Below are 15,726 nucleotides of genomic sequence, written 5' to 3' on the forward strand. Positions count from 1 at the left end.
CATGTGACCAATGACAAGTCAAGTCATCAAATTCTTTGCATATTTTATTTTTCTTATCATCATTTTTTTTTTTTTTCAACTCACACATGTCATATTTTACATCTTTGCAATAAAACATGAATACAATAGTTTTTAGGGTTTCATAGATCCAAAAATATTTAACCTTTTTTTTTGGATACGTAAGTTGAACCTGTCGATAGAGTATGTGCATGTGCGCATTTGATCAAGATGGCTTCACACATACAGTACGTCCCACACGTCATCCCGGCGCCTGCCTCCTCCCCCCCGCCTCTATCAGCTACAGAATCATGATATTGCTTACAACTGTGAGGTTGTAAAACTTAATAACCACACATGAGCTCAACGTTTTAAATACAAACATCAATGCACAAATAATCCCGCAGGGGAAAAAAGAAAAATGGACCTAAACAAAATGGCAGCCGACCAGAAAGAACCAAGCTAATAAATAATGATATGTGATTGGTGCAAAGTGCAAATACAAAACAAACTTTTACATTGATTTGATTCTCTTATCTTTTTTTTTTTTTAAATAATCAACAAATGTGGGTAAGTGAAGGTTTCCGTTGCGGCTTCAGTCTTGTTCAGCTGATTAGGTCTCCCACCGAGCCTGAACCAAGACTATATGTACATATTTGACAAAACAATCACCAAATATACAAAGGAAATCATGTCAGTCTCGTGGTCGTCATCCGTGGTGGCACTGGCAAGACCGCCTCATCGTTACTATCTCCGGCAAAACAATCACCATCCTTGACACTGTCGCCATTACCATCAGTCTTGTCAACATTATAATAATTATTACACAATATTTTACATACAGCAAGTCATTAATAAATTAAAGGTGATAAGCGCAGTTTGTGTAGTGAAAGAACAAGTGTGGACTCTGAAGGAAGCAGAGTCGTATTTACAGAAACGTCAGACTTAACCCTGCTGTGGGTAAAAAGAAAAGAATAATGAAATTAGAAAATGAAATAAAAACCTGGTAAAAATCAATAAGAGAAAATAAAAATAAAAATCGAACCCCCCCCCCCCAGGCCATTTTTCACGGGTGAATTTAAGATCAAGCCAATAGCACCGCTTTTTGGAACAGTGGGTGGGGCTGGTTCACGTTTCTAATCTGCTCAGACCCAGTGAAGGAGTCTTAAATTCAGAGTCTTCCTCCGCTCAAATGAAAAGGACAGAACAAAATGTGAAAGCAAGGAGAAGAAAAGAGAGAGAAAAACTTAGGTTCATAGTCTGTGAAGCATTAAGCGTACCTGGAGCAGCAGCTGCACCGGTCCTGCGAGTGGCTCGGGTACGATCGACCTCTACAGCGTCTGCTTGACTTGCTCTCTCTCCCCATTCTGCAGTCTTGTCTAGTTTATGAGCAGGTTTTGGTGTGTATCTTCGAAGGGGAGGGGAGGGGGGGGTATTATGTGTCTGTGGTTACACACGTGTGTGTATTTTCACGCGTGCACGGGAGGAAGTTTTTTTTCCAGCAAGCTTCTCAACAGAATAGAGCCTAAGGTCCGGTACTTGTTTTTTTCTCTTCCTCTCAGTGCCTGTCGTTTCCTCGTGTCGCAGATACACAGAAGAATGCATCGTCTCCTTTATTCGTCTCTCGTCCTTCTCTCCTTTCCTCTTCCTCAAACCGTCCGACCTCAGTACCTGTTCTGGTGTTCGTAGTGCCAGCGGTTGAAGTCTATGTTAAACGCCACAATGCTGCCGGACGCCATGCCAGTGATTAGGGTCCTGAGAGAAGAGCAAACAGAAAGTCACATATTTAAAACAAACCATAGACATTGTCTGTAAAATACCACAATCAATCTGTTTATTTATTATTCGTTTCCCGGGCCTGGGACATAATCTGAGCTTTGATTACAATAACTGCCTATTTTCTGATAATTCAGTATTCTCCCTCGGAGGTGACCCCGTTTTCCCCAACAACAGTAGAGCTTTTAGAAAACACCGCCCTGAATTTGGCTTCCTTCTAACAAACTGTCACACTGTCTGCATCTGCTTCTGACTGACACAACACCCCGTCTGTTTCACCTCTGGTCATGTGAGAGGTCCATGGCGCGGATGCCGGCATCACAGCCTGGGTAGATGTAAAGCTGTTTGAAGTCGCACGCCTGCCACACTTCCACAACTCCGTTATCACCTCCTGTGACCAGGTTCTGTCCGTCGCTGCTCAACAGGATGGCCTGGAAGAGATCGAGAGGAGAGAGAGGTGAAAAGAGGCTCAAAGGCTCCAGAAACTACTATAAATACAGATATTATCCATACACGCTGCATTATTCTGATATCATATCATGTTGACGTAAACCGTATCAACTATGACAGCCTCACCCGTGTGGAGTCGTTGACCTCCATTTGTGCCAGCAGTTTTCCGTTTATGCTGAAGTTGCAGAAGCGGCCTCTCTCGTAGTTGATGATGCAGTGGCCTTCGCTGGACACTGAGATGAGGCGGGGCCGCTGACACAGCTCTGGCCCCTCCAGGGCCCTCAGCAGGTCCCCTGTGATGGTGTGGACCAGGCACGGGCCCTCTGAGGACGCAGCAAGACCAAAGCAACTTTAAAATGACATAGCTTTGGTGATGGTGAATTGCGTATACAATTTATTCAGAAAACAGATTCTGGGGAAACATAGAGAATCTCCTTTTTTTTATTTAATATAGTCAATCATAAATGCCTTGAGCAAAGGGCTTTCAAGTCTTGGCAGAGCAGAATAAGAGATATTCATTGATTTATTGAGTTTAAAATTCACATTACATAAATATAAAAAAACTATAAAGTGCCCATATTATGCTTTTGTGGTTTTTCCTTTTCCTTTAGTGTGTTTTTTGTGCATAAAAAAAGTCAAAGAGACAGCATACTATACTTAACACATTGTTTAAATTCTTTTTCACCTTGATAAAGTGTTGATGTCAAAAAACTAAATGCGTGCCAATCAGAGAACACTGGACTGTTTGGGAGGCGGGCCAAGATTTAAAATGGAGTGCTTCATAGGTCGAAGGGTAAAGCAGGCGATGCAGCCATATAGGGTCAGTCTATTGTAGTGACACCCAAATTAAAATCACTCACCTTAAAATGACAAAAATATGGGCCCTTTCAATCTAAATGTAAAATCCTCTCTTTTGCACAATTAGATTTATGAAAAGACACAAACCTTTAGCTCCACTGATGACCAACCCCAGCTCCGCACAGACAGAGACGCACACCACCTCGTGGTCGTGTCCCGTCAGTACCGCCCTGGGAGCAGGATAGTCACCTGAAGGAGAAAACACACATCACCACAAAACTCGGGTTAGAAGACGCTCACTCCTGTAAAGCTGTTTATTGAAGTAATCTCTTCGCAGCATCATATTCACGCACACGGGAACATTCACACCACGCTGCCACTCACTGTTATTGGGGTTGTCGCCTATTATGTGGTGTCGTCCACTCCAGTACCACAGAAGAAGAGTGGCGTCTCTGGAGCCGGACACGATGTAGCAGTCTCCTCCGATGTAGGACTCTGACCTCGCCAGACACGTCACCACATCCCAGTGGCCAAAAACGATCTGGGTCAGCTTTCCTGTGGAGAGGAAGGAGGAGGACGGTGAGTCTGTGTGTGTGTGTGTGGACGCATTCTTTATAAATCCATTTTTTTTATTCTCTGGGATATAAATGCACTTCAAGATGAGGGTAAGTGAACAGTGGGTCACTAGTTTAAATCTCTGGACTAATAAATACAGCGATGGATATTTTGAGACCTCTCCAAATCTCCTGTGGTTTATTAAATTGAAATAAAAATACAAATGCAAATACAAAGTCTGCATGATCCACATCTAAAGTGGAACCTCTGACAGAATCACCAAATCAAGACAGCTACTCAACAATAACAAAACAAAAACGTACCTGTTTCAGTGGAGTAAACCCGGAAGCTCTTGTCCCAGAAGCCGCACACCAGGATGTAGCGGTTGTCGGCGGTAACCACAAAACAGTGTGTGTTGATTTGGATGCTCTGGTCGACCAGGTCAGTGATCTGCCGCTTGTTCACGCCTGAGTTGTTTGCTGCGGGGGGGGAACGGAGACGCTAATGAGGGCAAATGGAGGCAATAATGTTCTGGAACGTTTGCAGGAGGCTCAACACTCAGAGGTCAGCGTTTGAAATGTATTATGTAATATATTGACTTCAGTCCCGCTGGTGACCTGCCTGCCCTCATTATCTCCTCACAGCAAAATGTGTCCTTGATAATATCCTAACTGGAAGCTGGTAATGCTGCAGATATTATCCTTTAAGAAGCTTTTAGTTTAGGAGCTAAAAACTTAACACCAGTAAAACCTGCATGTGCACTGACCTATGAGAGGGTCCATCTCGATGGGGAGATGATGAGCCTGTTCCAGGGAGTAACCTGGAGCTCCTCGAAGGCCTGAAGGGATCGAAACATTACATAAATACTCACATGTACATATATTGTCCCACAATATAACAGTACCATTAATTATCAAACTAGAGAGGCTAAGAATCTTACATTGTCCATTAAATATTGTGGAGTAACTTTGTGGAGTGAAAACATTTACTTATTGGATTCCTCTGTTTCATTATTATTATTCAATATTCTTCCCTTTATCTATTTTCAAACCAATTTTCTCTTTTACACTAATACATAACTCTCATTTTCTCTGTTTTGTATTTTGTTATATTTGGATGTGGTATATATTTTAACATTTCATACATGTCATTTGTATTTATGTTGTTTGAACTAAACTAAACTAAACTAAACTAAACTAAACTACATCCTCTCACACAACAAGTGTTCTCTGATGAAAGATTCAAGGCGGAAAAAGATAAATCCCTAATCAACAAGAAAACTCATTTAAACTGCGTCATGACCCTCAATAATCACTTTAGCATAGTTAATTGCACCTAGCCTGCTGCGCTAATGAGTCAATTAACTGGGTTAATTTAGACTTTAATTAAAAATATTTCCATGTCAACATACAGGATGTGGATTAAATCAGACTAACAACTAATAAAACATTATCATCTAAAAAAATATTATGATTCTAAAAAGACAAAAGCAGCAAATGTTCATGCTTTAAACAAAGGAACCAGCAGGTCGTAGATAAATGACTTTAAAAGCAAACTGGTTATTAAAATGTCTGTGGTTGTTTGAACTATCGATTGTCCGAACGCTCGCTCCAGCCTCATTATGAACTCTGTATGTTTCTGTATCATCAAACATCAATATCTCACATTATCTCTTCAATAGATTAAACCACTGGTGCAAATTAAAACCATGTAATAACAAAGCTGTATAATGATCAGATAACGTCATGTCCTGCTCCAATCTTTAAAGTGGCCTCATGGTACTGGTATGATCGAGCTCTAAAAAAACAAGATCTTGGGATTTTAGTTTAATTGCAGTCTAATCAATGTTGTATCCTTTGTATTTCCATGGAAACCAACATCCTTCCTCTCAACACGAGCACTCACCAACTGTGTTGTGCCAGCGGTTGACTGCGAACAGCCGGCTACACGTGACGGTGACAGCCGCCGGTATGCTGAGGTGGGGGAGCGTGTTGGCGGCGACGTGCGTGACGGGGGAGTTGGAGGGGAACTTGAGCACCATGATGACGTCCTGCTGCATCTGATCCTTAAACATCAGAGGGCTCTGGGGAAGGAAACACTGGTGAGACAGACAGAGAGAAAGAGAGAGGGACAGAGAGGAGGGCAGAGCGAGGAGGGAGGGAAGGTCGGGGAGGAGAGGAGGGGGGGGGGGGATGGCGACGGAGGCAGAGGGAGAGACAGAACGGATGGGTCAGAGGGAGGGGAAGGGAGAAGGTATATTAGTGGGAGCGCAGGGTCAGAGCAGGTTCACACACAGAGGGTGGCTCTGGGCCCAGGAGGGGAGATGGAGGCTCTGGTTGGTCTGGGTTCAGGACGGACAGGTTTGGGTTGACATGGATGTGGCTCTGATGTGGAGACACTGAGGCCTCGTGCTGCTGAGGGGAGCAGGGGGGACGGACAGGCCAACACCGGGGTGGGACTCGCTTTGACAAAACACCATTACATACACGTGTGTGATGTAATGTCACAAATCCATTCACCTTGGCTCCTCACACCATGACTTATATTAAAGCAACACTATGCAACTTTTTTACCTTAAAACTTGAAACTGATGTTTTACTGATTTTGAAAGGGGAGAATGGAGCCGATTTCATTCCCACTCCTGAAACCTGAGTCTGTTTTTGCTCTATGTGGGTACGAGCTCCTGTGAGAAGTGAGGAACTGACTGAGAGTCGCAGCTTCAATTGTCAGAATCAGGTTCAGCAAGTTCAAGATTAAAGCTGAACTGTAGATCAGTTAAAAAGATTCAGAAGCCATTCAAAAAGCAGCGTTTATCTCCAATATTCAGCCAGAAAACATTTAAAATTTGAAGAATTCTAAACAGGAACTATTTCAGGAAGCCGTGGATCATGGGTAATATCCACTAGACTTTGTTTTCTGTCTACATGAAAACTGCTAAATTGCTCGCACACTGAGCCCAACAGGACAAATTGCCACATGTGGCTGCAGAGGGCGCTGTTGCTCAGTCAAAGTTACACAGTGTTGCTGAAATATGAAATTTCAATAATAACATTTCAATAAAACGCTGACAAAAGTGTGTCTCCGATTTTGAAACTCAAAACTGACGTCCGATTTGCTCAGGCAGTGGAGGATTTCTCACCAGGTGCATGGCGGAGGAGCGAGGTGGGTGTGGCTCTATCAGCAGCTGCGAGGGGACCTGACCACAGAGCTGAATCTGCATCTCAATAACCTGCAGGCAGAGAGAGAGAGATGATGTTAACGTGGGAGCAGAGGAGGAAGGTTACACACTTTAGAGAAACATTGAAACAAACTTTGAAAGACACATGTCTCCCTTGATTTGATTAACTTTATTTTCCCTAAATATGCATGTTTGTCTGTTGTGCGTCCTTCCTGAGCAACATGCAGCGATGAAGAGAAACTATCTAATCATCGTTTATTTCTAAACATCACATCAATCTGACGCGACTACTGTGAGAAATCCTCAAACTGTTGTGGCAGGTGTGTTTGAAACCAACCTCGCGTTGCGGAGCGTCTAAATTGTCCAGGGTGACCGATCCCTCGTAGGACAGGAAGTCGAACACGTTGAGGGCTCGGACCGCCTCCGGCCCCCGCTGCTTGTAGCCAACTATTAGATCGATCCACTGGTGAAGCTGGCACGACACAAACTCGCTCTCCAGCGCCTGGTGACATGCAGCGCAGAGAGAGAGAGAGAAATATGTATTTAGATTTAGATTTAAAATGCATTTTTCATATTCTAGACGAGTCTGTGAGTGCGTCTCTCACCATCCGGTTAATGCGGACAAAGTCTTCAGGTTTCTTGGCCCAGGCGGGAAGCTCCACGTCACACACGGGGACGCCGTCTTCACGCATCCCCAGCTCGTACTCATTGCTGTTGACAAACAACTCGGGCAAATAGTAGAACTCTGGGATCAGCTCCTGAAGGACACAGCAGAGTCACATTGTTAATTTCAACACAATCATCACTTGATGTTAAAAAAAAACAACCTGTGACCATGTTTTATCAGCTGTTTTCACCATCATCTCTCCAGCACCACTTCAGTATGTTGTTCCTTCTCATCATGAATAGTTACCTTGACGTCAGCCGTGTCCCTCTGGCAGTTCCTCCACGAATGGCCGATGCCGGAGAACGCTCTATCTGGATGGTCGAACTTGTCGTCGTTGGCGTTGAGGAAAAACGTGCTGAAGGGCTCCTACAGGAGGAAGAATGGAGAAATAAATGTGAAAAGAAACCTTCTGTCTGGTGTGTGTTCAAATCGCTGCTGGAGTTTAGAGCTTCTTAGTGTCTTAAGCAGCTACTCACTATTCTGAGCATCCACATCAGTGTTGAGTGAGCGGTGGAGTACAGGGAGGTGTAGTGGTGAGGAGACGTGCTGTCGTCGTCCCACGTCTCGTAGCGCTCGGCGTAAAAGGCTGCCCGCTTGGGATTCAGGGCACCGATTGGCTGGAAGACACCAGGGAGAAATACAGGAACGAATATAACAACGAATATAAAGAAAATATATATTACGTTTTCTTCTATTCAAACTAACAACCTCAAGTCCATTTTGATCCTCTCATAATATCGTCTTAGTAGCACATATACAGTTCAGCGTTGTGGGTCTGGGGGCTCGTACCTTGGAGAGGTCTCTGAAGTTTCCAGGTAGAGTGAGATCGAGCTCTTCTGAATCATAGTTGGTCAAGACCCAGGGGAAGATGGGATACTGGTTCAGATCATTGTAGGTTCTCCCTGCAGGGACGAGAGACGCGTGAGAGAGGAAAAACAAAGTGGATGAATTCATATTATTAACTAAATAACTATTACATTTAAGGTGTATCATGAGATGGCCCCGTACAGCAGAGTGTGAATATGGATGAGGCAATCTGCATATCATCTTCCTTATTCATACAACTTAGACTGTTTTACATGTAGATCATTTTATTCTAGTTTATGTATTCAGTTATTTGTTAACTTTTGTTTTCATTTTAGTATTTTTACTTACTTACATTTTATTTTCGTTTTATCTGTTCACATCTCTTAACAACATTTTATAATCAGTTTTTTTATTTTTTTGCCTTTGCTGTTTCCTGTTTTCAAATTTATGAGTTTCCTCAGTTGCTGTTACTTTACTTTGTGCATGGGTGGGGGTGGGTGGAGTTGAGGTGGTAGTATTGTTTTTAATACTTTATACTGTAAAGCCCTTTGTGTTACATTGTTTGTATTTAAAACACTATACAAATAAAGTCTGATTGATAGATTTATTGATTGATATTGAAACATTGATCTGAGTTTGAGATTATTAGATTCATATGAACAATATATGTGCTCAAGTAAACATCATTCCTGCTCATTTTCAGGCTTCAAAACCTCCACACGTAATAATTCGGGCTCATGCTCACACATTTAATTAGTGAGGCGAACGTCTGAGCAAAGATTCAGAGTCAGACTGGAATGAAAATGAAGAAGGTTGTAGGTTAGTGCGATAGAAGACGATCCAACAGAGAAAGACATAAAAGCACAAGCTGTTGACAAACGGCTCCATGCCAGCATATTCTAGGGCTTTTATACAGGGGGCCATTTATCTAGATGAGTACAGTATTAGAAACTTACACGATACTATATACGAGTCTATATTGTAAAATACGGTTTCACTGAGATCTATTTTCTATAATGTATATGTATCTTTAAATAAATTCCAGTACTTTAAAAGACGTAAAATAGCAATTGCTGAGGAAATTATTTTTAATTCTTTGCTTTTAGTACTTTGTACATCAGCCATCGTGGTCACTTTTAGTTTTGTATTTTTGTATTTGCAGGTCACACTGGGGACAAACAGCAGCTGCACTCGAACTGTAACTGACACAGGTTTTATCTTTGGTCTGAGGAAAAGGAACGACCTCATCAGACAGAGCTGTGTGTTTCACTTCTTCATAAATTATTCAAACGCTTAGACTCTCAATAACAGACTTGGCAGAATGAGAGCTCATTAAAAAATGACTGAAAGTGGACTTTACCTGCAATAGTGTTGAGGAACATGAGGTACTCAAAGTTGGAGATCTCTCTCCTCTGCCAGCGCTGAGTCATGTTGGACGACTTGAAGAGCTGACGAGGGGTTGCTAAGGAAATCCGCCTGAGACACACACACACACACACACACACACACACACACACACACACACACACACACACACACACACACACACACACACACACATTAATGAGCCACTCTTGTTGTATGTTATTCAAATCATAAAACCGACAGTGGTGGCCCAGCTGACAGCTCCTGGCACCTACCTGGCCTGGGGGAGCCCGTAACTCGTTCCGACCCCGACCCGTGGGAGACTGTAAACCACCCGTTTGACTGTGGACTGGTCGGGGAAGTTAAACATCACAGACGCTGGAGAGAGGAAGAGACAACATCCTGTCAACAAGCTGAAAACAAATGTCTCACCTTATACTGGGACATTATATTTAAGTGGCTTGAGTAGAGGGAACGACACTGTTCTTCTTTCTAAACAACATTTTACAAAAAAACTAAAATGAAAAGAAAGATTGGAACGACAACAATGAGAAAACACACTTACATAATTGATCTATACTCCTGAACCTAGATATTCTATCATGTTTTAATTCAATGGTTTAAATATATTTCTAAATTCTTCACAAACCACTGTCCTCTCTTAGCTGGAATCATCTGCATCTTATTAATACTGATGCCCCAATTATTTCAAGTTGAGCTTTTGGTTTATTATCAAAAAGGTTGTTATCAATTACCAAAATTGTTTCTGGGCTCCTCAATTAATAATCAAGGCAAATACATTTTGCACTTGATAGATGTACTGCTTCCAGAAACAGTTTGGTGCTTTACTTTATTTTAATGGGATTATCATAGTGACGGCAACTGAATAAAAATACTATCAGTGGCAAGGATATTTAGGTTTGTGGTGGCAGATTTGTAAACTACTCATAAGAACTTTTGCAGACTTACTTCTGTTGGCCATGAAGACCTCTAGTCCAGTGTTTTGCAGCAGGTATCGTCTGGAAAACACAGCTCGGATCTCACTGAACATCCATTTGCCGTGCAGACCCTCTGAGTAGGCCAGGACCTGATGAGAGGGGACAGCCATGGAAAATAAAAAAACATAATCCAATCCGTCCCCTTTTACAGAGAATGTGATCTTAACCTTTTCCGTTTCCCGGCACTGAACAATAACAAAAACAGTTTGTCCTCACTTTAGCATCCGTGTTCTTAAAGGCAGGATCCTCTTCGTCCACCTCGAAGTAGATCTCGGTCGTGGTGATGGACAGAGTGCCGCGAGCCACCACCACAGGAGCCACCAGCTGAGCGGGAGTGCTCAGAACCACGGGTCCTGGGGGGGACAGGGGAGTTCCTCAGGGATTGCTTAAGTATTCGTAACACTGACAGTAACACCCATAATACACAATAGCAATAAGCAATAATCACACACAACGGATAATCAAATGACACACACACTGTAAGAGAGTCATTTCGTGTTAGTTGAGATTGAACATTTATCTGCTTCTTCTACTTTCCTACTGTAATCAACCAGGTCATGTGTGAGTCACAGAGGAATCCCCGGATTCAATTGTTTGGTTTATATCAGAATCAGATTTTAGTGAATTAAATTATGATTTTAATTAATAATCTAGAGTCAGAAACATCAGCTGGTTGGTTAGAGGAGCTGCTAAACGTTCACATGTCCAACTTGCCTTTGGAGGTAAAAAGCCTCGGACGGAAACGTACTAAAAACAAGAGTCACACATTTTGCTGTTTAGTCGCAGTGTTGCGTCGTGTCTGTGTCTGTGTGTGTGTGTATCTGCGTGTGTGTGTGTGTGTGTGTGTGCGTGTGCGTGTGCGTGCGTGCGTGCGTGCGTGCGTGTGTGTGTGTATCTGCGTGTGTGTGTGTTACCTGCAAGGTTATCAATCTCTTTTTCCTGCAGCAGACTGACGGCGTCATCGTCTCCCTCCAGCATTAACTCCGCCTCTGGGTTCTGGGCGACTACTGACTGGTTGCGCAAATTCTTTTTCGACTTCATCCCCTCCTCTTCCTCTTCTGTACCTGTGTGGGTGAGTTTGTAAACGTGCACGTGAGAGTTCTGTTTTCTGCAAAAAAACAAAAAGTTACTTAACATTTGCATTAGTGCACATTACACACCATAGTCCTCCAGGGCTTTGAGTGACATGTCGGCGTGGGTGGAGCCAAAGGCATTTCGCACAAATCTCCGTCTCCTCCTCAGGTCGTCCTCCCAGTAGTCTAGACGCCAGAAGTCATGTAATTGGCTGAGGACATAAAGAGGGAGGAGCAAATGATTAGCTATTTCAGCGGTGGCAGGTAATCAAGGTGTGCACTTTGGGAAGGTTAAGTCAAAAAAGTTAAAATTTGAGATGAAGGTCACAGGCGACATAATTAACTTTCATAACTAATTTACTACAGAGAAACAACCCGTTTATATTGAGATAATGGGCAGCAGTTGCCATTTTTCCACATCTGTAAACACCAGTAATTGGCCTTAAGCTGAGAGGAAAATCTCAAATTGATTTAAGTACAGTGAAACATATGAAACATAAGGTTCAGTCATAAATAGTTGACTGAAATTAATCTGAACATTAAAGATATCCTAAGGGCCAGAGCACTTCAGATACAATTAAACTTTTCTTTTTATCTGGGAGCGAGAAGTGTTTATTAACATCCCCAGTGTTGTGGTTTACAATTTACTTCATTAACAGTGACATGTGGAAGACGGGCTTCAGATGTTGCCTGTCCTCAAATTAAATCACATGTCTTTAGAGTAGCTGCCGGCCTGGAGGCAGATCTGGATAACAAGCAATCATGGAGGTAATGAGTGTGTGTGTGTGTGTGTGTGTGTGTGTGTGTGTGTGTGTGTGTGTGTGTGTGTGTGTGTGTGTGTGTGCGTGTGTGCGTGCATGCGCTAAATAAGGAAATCAGTCTCACACAGCCACCAGGCAGATGACTGTGTGTGCTGTAGTTGATATACAATAAATCATAGATGTTAGATGTTGATTCATGAAGCCGGATTTACACTGACAGTAATATAAATGTGTTCCAAATTTCTCTGCATTCCAGCACTGACCATACTATAGACTGGATCTAAAGACGGACCACATGTCTCCATTTCCTCACAGTTGCAATCAGGTGATGGAGCCACGGTATCGAGGCCCTGTCGATACACGCGGTCGACCAATCAGGAGTCAGTCTCAGCTTGTTTTTGTAGCATCAAATAATTAAATCGAAACCAAACTTATCAGAAAAATGAACACTTGAACAACATCAGTGACAAGAACTAACTAAAGACAGAGACCATCCTTGAGAAAAAATATATTTGACATGTACTTTGACTTTTTACTTTGGTACTTGTTCCATCCACTAACATGGAGAAGGCAAGGTCTATGCCCTATACTGCAAACAGCCACCAGATCAAGACACTTTTGGCTTCACTTCAATGACGTTGTCCATCTTTATATACTATGGGTTGTACTTACAATCTCAGTCTGTGATGAATATAATAAAAAATTATATATTTCATTTTTGGATACATGCTATTTGTACTGTATTGACAAAAACAAAAGCATCCTGACATCACTCTCTCATTATATGCATAAAGGTTCCATGGGAGCACTCAGCCACGGTAATGCCTCCCTGTAGAATGACATCCTGTGAAAAAACGTCCCACAGTGTAATTCGACCCGCGGCTCCTCTCACCTCTGGGACATTGTCCCCCACGCCCCGTGCTTATTGGTCAGGATGTTGAGGATCTTCTGCTTCAGCTGGTTTGCCGTCACATGATCTCTGTGCTTAGCGGCGCTGATGAGGTGGTCGCACATTTTCTCCTCCTCCCTCCGGTCCGCAGCATACTGGGCACAGTTAGACTGGAGGAGAGCGGGCAGGTAAACGAGATGAACGGGAAAGAAGAGCAGTGAGAAAACAAAGAGGTTCACTGTTAGAGACGAGGAGACGATTTCTGCACAGTGCAGAAGTGTTTGATTTTATGGTAAAACCAATAAATTCTCAATATAGCAACTTGGTTTCAAAGATTGTTATTTGCTCTAGCTAGTTCTAAATCTATAAAATTAACTTTTTTGTTTACTGGTATTGCATTTATGTTGCCTATGAGTGGGAAAATATAGAAAAACACACATTGTGACACTGTTGAAAAAGATTAATTGAGGGATCCTTATCCTTAGGCTCTCATGTTTAAAAGAAATATTGATAATCATTATCAATTTATCTCTCAAATATCAATATCAGTATTGGTCTTAAAGGTCAAGTATCTCATTAACAACTCAGTGGGTTTACCTCAAACTCAGCGTGCTTGTGAACGTCCTCCGCTCTCTGTCTGTTCAGGATGAACTCCGCCTCGTTGGCAACGCGCACAATATGATCCTTCATGGCGTGACACAGGAGTCTGGTGAAGGAGTGAGAGACACAGGAAGTGACAAAGAGGACAGATCCTCAATGAGACGACGTTTGAGCAAGTTCTCCTCAGTGTCGCAACCTTTTCTAAATCATATCAACACAGATAGAAAATCTGGTATATTGGTATCTGCGCTAATGTTTGCCAAAATGAAAAATATAATTTTCATTTATCTTTATATTATATTTGGAAAACTTTTAATTCAAGTTTGTTTGGGTTTGTATTTTTTTTATTTATAGTGATTTATACTAAAGCTTGTGGTTAAACTTTAAAATATCAAGCCTTAATTACATTTCTATGTCATAAAGGTTTGATAACGACATCTTAGGAATCATAACCAATTTTTTGTATGCATTTAAATATGTAAGTATCTATGTATGTATGTATGTGTGTATGCATGTGTGCATGTAATTGGAAACAGTAGGTTTAAAGTGCATGAATCCTCTTTTCTTTGATTTGTGTTTATCTTTACTTCACTTTAATTAAGTTTTGCACCAATACTCCACTAAACACTTTGGACTGAAAGATTACAGGCACTGAAAATAGAGCAGCACAAATCAGCAGTAAACTTAATTGCACTCTAATGATTCGACGTCCTACTGAACACACATGGCACTGTGCACTTATCCCGGTACGCTTCTCATTAGGGCCTCTATCATTAGTTGTTAAGCACTGATAACAGTATTTTGCATTAATGTGGGGGATCACAGGGGGGGATGTTGGTGATAATCAGTCAGTGTGATGGATTACCTTCCCTCATTGATCAGCTCAATGAAGGCCAGACCAGCGTTCTTCTGAATGGAGTTTTGCCATTCCTAAAATCAAAGGAGAGGACACATTGAGATTTAATGTAGCAGGGAACGAATAAGGATGTTTGATATGTGCAAAACAAATCTTATATATCATTTTATATGTGTCTAATTGACTTTTTTTATATATAGAGAGCTTTTCTAGTCTAATCAACCTCTCAAATTTCTTTACACTACAATAAACATTCACCCATTCACACACACATTCATTCAGCTCTACTACACACAGTGCTTGTTCTACCACACACTGACCGAGCAGCCGTCAGGGGTTATTTAGGAACACTTCAGAATGTGGACCGGTGGAGCTCAGGATCAAACCACCGACCCTCTGGTTAGTGGACAACCCGCTGTCTCTCCGGAGCCACAGCCACTTACACAGAATTGAATTTTAAGCCGATTTGAATGCCTCTTGTTTGACTGTTCTTGTGAATTAAATATCTATAAATTCAAAGTACACACTAACAAAAAGTCTGATTAATTCACATAATAAAGCCGCCCTGCTAATTAATTTGCCTACATTTTCCACAGTGGCCCTCATAAGCATTATGCACCATGCTTGAACATATCGTACTGTACAATCTCTGTTGTCTCACTGCTTAAATTGTCACATTATCTAATCCTGGTTGAAAGATGTAGGCGTGATGTCAACTTGTACGAAGTGGCAGTAATTACAGAGATAAAAATAGCTTTTATTCAAGAGGAAAAATAGTTACTGTTGCCATCTTCACGTTAAAAAAGGTACAGCTGCACGAAACCGCTCAAAATGAAGATGAGAACCAGCTCAGGGGCTTCCTGAGTGTCGATCACCCTTTTGAGAGTCTGTGAGTGTTTTGTGTGTTTGTGAATATGAGAGTGGAGACTTCTGAGCAGGACGATGAGAGTGCTGCT

At 42.0% G+C, this 15,726-nt stretch overlaps 1 protein-coding gene across 11 annotated transcripts in view; it reads right to left on the reverse strand.

Annotated features, from left to right (window-relative positions):
- Positions 1 to 26: 26 nt before the first annotated feature.
- The window catches only part of nbeaa (neurobeachin a), a 92,466-nt gene continuing 76,766 nt past the window's right edge, over positions 27 to 15,726 (reverse strand). For 8 of the 11 annotated variants that reach the window (XM_047343640.1, XM_047343639.1, XM_035179382.2 and 5 more), the window contains 23 exons: positions 14,780 to 14,844; positions 13,912 to 14,020; positions 13,318 to 13,484; positions 11,752 to 11,876; positions 11,506 to 11,655; positions 10,808 to 10,944; positions 10,563 to 10,680; positions 9,869 to 9,971; positions 9,589 to 9,704; positions 8,211 to 8,323; positions 7,898 to 8,038; positions 7,668 to 7,787; positions 7,360 to 7,512; positions 7,092 to 7,256; positions 6,716 to 6,805; positions 5,482 to 5,674; positions 4,343 to 4,414; positions 3,900 to 4,055; positions 3,406 to 3,576; positions 3,169 to 3,270; positions 2,350 to 2,546; positions 2,053 to 2,204; positions 27 to 1,752 (listed from right to left, as the gene is read on the reverse strand). In XM_047343640.1, the coding sequence (XP_047199596.1) occupies positions 1,662 to 1,752; positions 2,053 to 2,204; positions 2,350 to 2,546; positions 3,169 to 3,270; positions 3,406 to 3,576; positions 3,900 to 4,055; positions 4,343 to 4,414; positions 5,482 to 5,674; positions 6,716 to 6,805; positions 7,092 to 7,256; positions 7,360 to 7,512; positions 7,668 to 7,787; positions 7,898 to 8,038; positions 8,211 to 8,323; positions 9,589 to 9,704; positions 9,869 to 9,971; positions 10,563 to 10,680; positions 10,808 to 10,944; positions 11,506 to 11,655; positions 11,752 to 11,876; positions 13,318 to 13,484; positions 13,912 to 14,020; positions 14,780 to 14,844 (3,006 nt within the window). In that variant the 3' untranslated portion in view covers positions 27 to 1,661. The remainder of the gene's footprint in view (positions 1,753 to 2,052; positions 2,205 to 2,349; positions 2,547 to 3,168; positions 3,271 to 3,405; positions 3,577 to 3,899; positions 4,056 to 4,342; positions 4,415 to 5,481; positions 5,675 to 6,715; positions 6,806 to 7,091; positions 7,257 to 7,359; positions 7,513 to 7,667; positions 7,788 to 7,897; positions 8,039 to 8,210; positions 8,324 to 9,588; positions 9,705 to 9,868; positions 9,972 to 10,562; positions 10,681 to 10,807; positions 10,945 to 11,505; positions 11,656 to 11,751; positions 11,877 to 13,317; positions 13,485 to 13,911; positions 14,021 to 14,779; positions 14,845 to 15,726) is intronic. The other 3 variants (XM_047343641.1, XM_035179380.2, XM_035179379.2) reach the window with 1 other exon arrangement.

This window comes from Hippoglossus stenolepis, chromosome 15, assembly GCF_022539355.2.
Source record: "Hippoglossus stenolepis isolate QCI-W04-F060 chromosome 15, HSTE1.2, whole genome shotgun sequence".
Classification (NCBI taxonomy): Eukaryota; Metazoa; Chordata; class Actinopteri; order Pleuronectiformes; family Pleuronectidae; genus Hippoglossus; species Hippoglossus stenolepis.